The sequence below is a fragment of the Atractosteus spatula genome, chromosome 19 (genome assembly GCF_055471065.1).
Source record: "Atractosteus spatula isolate fAtrSpa1 chromosome 19, fAtrSpa1.hap1, whole genome shotgun sequence".
NCBI classification, from domain to species: domain Eukaryota; kingdom Metazoa; phylum Chordata; class Actinopteri; order Semionotiformes; family Lepisosteidae; genus Atractosteus; species Atractosteus spatula.
The window spans coordinates 13976688-13983205 of record NC_142724.1 but is presented as its reverse complement, the minus strand read 5'-3'; the positions used below and the strand labels follow the sequence as shown (position 1 = coordinate 13983205).

General features: G+C 50.2%; 1 protein-coding gene across 2 annotated transcripts; it reads right to left on the bottom strand.

Moving 5' to 3' along the window:
- Positions 1-597: 597 nt before the first annotated feature.
- srsf6b (serine and arginine rich splicing factor 6b) lies at positions 598-6041 on the bottom strand. Of its 2 annotated transcripts, none has more exons than XM_088937726.1 (6): positions 5791-6041; positions 4838-4992; positions 2886-3004; positions 2369-2571; positions 1909-1986; positions 598-1777 (listed from the first exon to the last, which is right to left on the bottom strand). In XM_088937726.1, exons 1-6 carry the CDS (start codon positions 5895-5897, stop codon positions 1330-1332), a joined length of 1110 nt encoding a protein of 369 aa, XP_088793852.1. In that variant the 5' UTR covers positions 5898-6041; the 3' UTR covers positions 598-1329. The 2 variants fall into 2 exon arrangements, with proteins under 2 accessions (XP_088793852.1, XP_088793853.1); XM_088937727.1 differs by having other exon boundaries at positions 4859-4992; positions 5791-6015.
- Positions 6042-6518: the final 477 nt, after the last annotated feature.

Below are 6518 nucleotides of genomic sequence, written 5' to 3'. Positions count from 1 at the left end.
TGTATTCCCGCGACGTCTTCACTCCTCTCTTCTCGCCGTCCTGGGTTTCGCACAGCGTCCGGCTGACCGAGATGAACTGGCAGGAGCCGATTTGAAGTACTAGCCCAGTCTTTCCTGCATACATCGCAACACCGTCTTCTCACATGCACCTCCTTAAGTGAGGAGACTACATACGCGGCCTCCACCGCAAAATAACGCTTCCAGCTTGTTCCTCCAGCTCTGTCCGCAACACTCCACTTCATTGCTTTGGTGTGGAGTTAACCGATTACAAACCCGACACCTAAACCCACGGAGGCCGCAGTGTCTCAATTGCACGCAACACGAGGTGCCCTTGATGGTTGCTCTTAAAAATCAAGAGCCTATTCGCACAAGCAACCTCCGTTTCCACAATGTTTTAATGAAAACGGGTGGTTTGTTGACCTAGGGCAAATCTGCACACAGACCTCCCACTTTTTATCTGGGCTCAGGGGTGTTGCAGGCACTATACCATGAAGCAATTTCACAGCACCCAGTTCCCTTACACAAAACGTGCCACAGTCATAAACTACCCTGTTTCTCAGCAGTTGGTGAACACCTAAAAAGAAAACAAACTTCACATTTTTCCATAAGAACCTTTAATAACTGTACAGTAAAAAGTTCACATGCTTATTTATGGATTACACTTTAGCAATAAAAAGTGCAACTCATCAAGAAATACACATCCAGGTAAAGTCCTTACCACTGGCCAATTTTCCAAAGCTGGTCTCAAAGATCCAAATGTTTGAACATGTCAATTTGACTGCTGTGGCAACAAAGGTATAGCCAAATTGTCAACATTATACCAAGGCAAGGGACTCAAAAGAAATCAAAATCACTGCGGTAAAACAAGCCACAGGATACTCTGAACTTTTGGGGAGAAAAAAGTTGCCTCTTAAAATGCAGATACAACCTAGGTGTTGTGGATGCACAGGGACACCCAATACTGACTCAAACCAGGACTGCAGGGGCGATCAAAAAGTGAAATAAAAAAAGGTCAAGCAAGCCAGGCATACACAAAACTATGACTGTGACACCGATGTCTCCTAGAAAAATATTAAACAAATCAAAGAGTTCATCAGGTATTCAACTCTTGGCACCCCATATCCTGGCTCACATATGGTCTCAGGCCAAACGTACAAAAATCTGAGTTATCATTAGAAACTGCAGCTATTATCTCAAGCACATGAAGAAAAAAAAAATTAAGACCACTGACCAAATCTTCAGCGCTCAGAGCTGTGTTTGATCAGCTTAAATCAATTACAAAATCACCCCCTCCTCTGAAATGGGGCGGCTGCCCCTGCGATCGGGCCGCTAGTCTCGCGAGCCGGACCGGGACCGGGAGCGGGACTTGGAGCGCGACGGGGACCGGGAGGGGGAGCGCTTGGACGGAGACTTGGAGCGGCGGCTGTCTGCTTGGGGGGAGGGGGAGGGGGAGGCCGACTTGGCTCTCTCCCCCTTGCCGTTCTCCACGGGGGAGGGAGAGCGACTGCGCGACTTCTTGCCCACGGACTTCTCCTTGGAGCGGCTGCGGGAGTCGCGGTCGGACTTGGCCTTGGAGCGGCTCTTGGAGCGGGACTTGCGGGTGTCGGACCTGGAGCGCGACTTCCTGCTGGCCGAGCGGCTGCGGGACTTCCTCGTGCGGGACCGGGAGCGGGATTTCCTGGTGCGGGACCGGGAGCGGGACTTGTGCGCCGGGGACTTGGAGCGGGACTTGCGTGCTGACCTGGAGCGGGACCGGCGCTTGCTCCTGGAGCGGGACCTACAAGGGAGACGAGCCCAACATGAGAAGGGTGCGGTGTGCTTGGAGAAGGCATGCTCTTAAGAGTTTGTGTGAGTAAGAGTCTTAAGAGTTCAACTTGAGAGGTGAATCTAAAAGCAAAGCTACTTTACCGGGAGCGGGACCTGGAGTTGCTGCGCGAGCGACTGCTCCTGCGGCTCCTGCTGCGGGAACGGCGCCGACTGCGAGACCTGCCTCAGACAGAAGGGTGTGGCGATCAATAACCATGAGAACAGCATTTATCAACTGCAGCCACAAGAGGACACCTACAAAAGAGGTTCCACTCCACTGTTTGCATTACAACACATGGACACAGCAGGTGAACAGGCACAAAGTAGTCCTTTCCAGTCAAAAGGTATGTTGGCTGCACCTTAACTACTGCATGTCTGAGCAACTTTGAGCAATTTAATGCTCAATGCCTTATAACCGGGTAGGAACTCTGGGTAAGAAACAAGGGGCACCCAAGACAGACATCCAAAATGGATCATACTGTACATTAACTGGACCACCACCGACGCACCGGCGACTGCATCAGAGGAACCGTCCAGAACCACCACACTGAATATACCGCACCTGGACCGGCTGCCAGAATAGGAACGTCGGCGCCTCGGCCTGTCCTCCACCAGGCGGATCTTCCTGCCGTTGATGTCCGTGCCATCCAGCTTCTCCAGAGCCCTTCTCATATCGGAGTAGGAACGGAACTCGATCACGCCCTCGTTGGTGCGCTCCTTATGGGCGTCTGCATACGTCACCTCTCCAGCCTGCCGCATAAAATCCTGCGAAGAGCATGAGGGACAAGCGTCTTAGTGATCTGAAAACACAGCTACACAGACCTATCAAATAATGAAGGAATGTTTCAATGACCTTTTTGGATCAAACCAGACTAAACTAGGAAATCCAACAAAAGCCCCACCACCACAGTAGCAAAATTACCTTTATTTAAATGGGGGAATGCTTATTCTATTACTGTTACTAAAATGCTAAACCACAACACTAATCTGTCAAGACTGTGAGCAAGCCACTGCAAGGGGAGCTACAACAAACAACAGCTTCTACCCCCTAACCAGCCGGTAAAAGACACTGAACTCACCTTAAGGTCTTGCCAGCTGCAGCGACTGGAAAGGTTCTCCACAATCAAGCGGTACTCAGTGCGGACAGGGGGCCCATACTTGTCTCTGCCGGAGCGGCTTCTGCTGTAACCACTACTACCTTCAAACAACAGGGGAAGACCAAGTCAGCAGTGCATCATGGAGAGCTGGCAACTTCTCCATAGGGAGTTAAGGGGAAAAAACAGCCACTAGCGGGATATCAACTACGCATGATAAAGATTTTTGGCTCTAGTCCACCAAAATAGTTCCTGTGGACAGCTTTCTCATGCACAGATAATACCCACAGAAACAACCTGTTCCATCTTAACTCTGGGACAAGAAAATGGTGTTCAGGCAGCCTTGGCAGGTGTGGCTTTCTATATCTTCAGTCAAATGCCAACCTGTGTACTGTACAAATGTTACTGTACAAATACTAGGAAATGTTTACATTGCTGTTCTCTGTGCACCGGCCAAAGAACAGTAATGCATATAAAACTGTGCCAAAAGCTTAAAGGACTTATGCAACCAGTTCATTGCCATTCACTGGGTAATGAACCCACAAAAGATAATATCACAGGATTTAAGTCACTTACTCAGGTTACTCGGCTCTCCAAACCACGAATGCATTTTACAGGTAGGCATTAACCCACTCGCTTGCTGTCAGGATGTCTTAACAACAAGGTGAGACTACTGGCAATGATTATAAAGCTTAACCACTGCCATACTAAGGTTGAGCCAATCAGACTCACAGCAACTGAAGCCAACTGCTCTTTTACAAAGCAGGATAACAGATGGCGGTAACATCTTGCGTTGGCTTTAACCGCTCCACTATTTGTTTGAACATAAAAACCAATGGGATTCCTCACCATCACCCTGGTCTATTGGCAAAAGGCTGCTGTCATCATGGCTTCCGGTTAGGTCAGCCAAAGGGTCAAAGGGCAAAGGTCACACACACATTGTAAGGTGAAAGCCAAGGCCAAACGGGACAGGCAGTCATCTTAGCCTCAATGGACTCGGACTCAGCCTCAGCCCGCACTGGACTCTTTCAAATTGAAACATCAAGGACTTTGTTAATGTTGAATTCAATAGTAAACAATGCAACACATTTTTAGGTTATTTACATGGCAGCTGGGCTTTGCACTCCTTTACACTTTGCTATGAAAAATGAGGAATTCTGGGTTAAGCTTCACTTTGACTTGCTACCTGGCCCAATTCCCACTGAGCTGCATATACAAATGCCCTGAAACGATAAGTCCACAACACACAAAGGCAGCTATCCTCCACTACACTAAACCACCTAAATAAGGCCAAATTAACACACAGCTGCCATATAAATAGACCTATCCTAACATTCTTCTCCCCCCACTATTTAAACAATCTGAGCTTTAGCTTGAGGGGCCTTCCACTGCAGGACTGCAAACCCTTCCATGGCTTCTGACATCCTGGAAAGAGAGGTCCCTACACAGGACCTATGCCACTTGACCAACGCATGCCTATCCGGCTGAAGTGAACTTCAGACGGCAGTGCAGCAACATGTTCAAGTCCTCCCTCACAACGCAGGCACCCCTTCTTGAGCCTGTAACCCCTCCAGTATTACCCTAGAATGGGATTAAAACTTGTTGGTTTGAATAATGCAAACGTCATTTAAGAAGTCACCCTTTTCATCACACGAAATCCACAAAACTACACATGAATTTGCAGTTAAACTCATTTGGTGTATTGCAATCTGAAAAGCTTGGCAAAATTCAGAGGATACTTTTAGCTTCCCAAAACAAATCTAGCATTCAGCTGTTACAAAGCAATACACGGTCAAAGCATGAAATTCAGTTTCCCTAGCCCACTGCTCAAGCAACGCGTGTAAGATAGCTTAATGTAAACTGGCAGCACATATCCAGGAATCTGCAAAAAGTCAAAGATGCTCAGATTATTTGATTTGGCAGTAGACGGCACTTACTGCGTCCGCCATAACCCCCACCGTATCCATCTCTGTCCCTCCGAGGTCCTCGGGCGTGCTCCACGATCACCCGCTCCCCGCACAGCTCCTTCCCGTTCAGCTCGTACACGGCGTCGTCCGCGTCGCGGGTGTCCTCGAACTCCACGAAGCCATATCTGCAGGGGGGGGGGGAACGCGTCACGTTTGTCGGATAAATGCACGGCGCGGAGGAAAACACGAAATCAACATGACCCCCTCCACATCATAATACGCGTTAACATGACAACCACCCCCCCAGACTTAACCAAAACACGACTCGCGTTGGAGCAAACGTGCCCTGGCCCAAACCTGTGCTCCTCTTCGCGTTTAGACAAAGGACTTGCGCCCGCAGCGATGCAACTTCCATTTTAACGCATCAATCCTCCGCCGTATTACCAGTCGAGACGGGCCTCAGCCCCCTCCCCCCCAGGACGGGCCTGCAGCGGGCTGCCTGCGCCACCTCCGCGGCCTACATCCTCCCCTGCCCGCTCTTTGTCCGCACTTGTCGGGAACGGGAGCTCCTGGGCCCCCCGCCCCGTCCCCAGCCACGCCGGGCCTGTGGACCCACAGCGCGTCACGCGTGGCCGGGTCACCTCCTCCCCTTTCAGCGCCGCAGCTGCGTGCCCAGGCTCAAGGAAGGCGCAGGCCTGCGAGCACTCGCACTTGGCTCCCGCCGAGAGCCGCGTCTCTCCAGCCCCTCACGGTCCTTGTCTCCAGCGCGGCCGCCATTTTGTCCACGCGGCAATTTCTCACCGGGCGGCTGTTTTCTTCTTCTCACTGTAGCTAAGCAACGAATTCGCAGTACGGGATTCCCACACTGCGAAGCCTCATAATCCGGTCCAGCCGTGAAACGGCGCTCGTTTTTCCACAGCGCAGTAAACACAAACTACGTATCAGCAGTCGGCGCACGCACCCTACCCCCACCTCTCCCTTACCCGTTCTTCAGGTCGATCTCCAACAGCTTCCCGTAGCCGCTGAAGAACCTCTGGATGTCCTTCTCACGGACATGGTAGCTCAGCCGGCCAATATACACACGGGGCATATCTTCGAAATGCTGCTGCTTCCTCCTCTACTGACGAAAGAAAGCGCCCTTCTCTAACCTTTACACAACAACGGCCACCGTCCAACCTCCCTGCTGGCGCATGAAGGAACCTCGCACCGCTCGCGCTCGGTACTTATACTGGCGCCTACGTCACTCTACGCGCTACGCTACACGCCACGAGGACACGGGAGAGCGCATGCGCCCCCGGCTGGCTGTGAAGTTAGGTTGCAGACACAGTTGTTTTTAGCGCGTAGGCTTTGACAGCTTGCGTGCAGAAATCAATCAAGGACAATACAAGTTTAATTCTATATACTGTGCATACTGCTCCATCATTATGGTAGACCGTGTGTATTTCTCTAGTTACTCGTAGCAGCAGGCCTGCGTCCGCAGGTTTAATTGTTCTTTCGAAACCAAAGTTTTATGAACTCTAAAGTAATTGAAAAGAAGAGATAACTGGAGTTGTGTTGCACCTAATAATCGTGCAGTTGGAACAGTTCATGAGATGAAGCTTTCTTATTGATAAGATAGTAATATGCTTCTTTCGACTTTAGTAAGCATGAGAAACACAGTAAACTTTATATCATTTTATTAATTGAAGATCTCCGATGGTCATTTTTCACT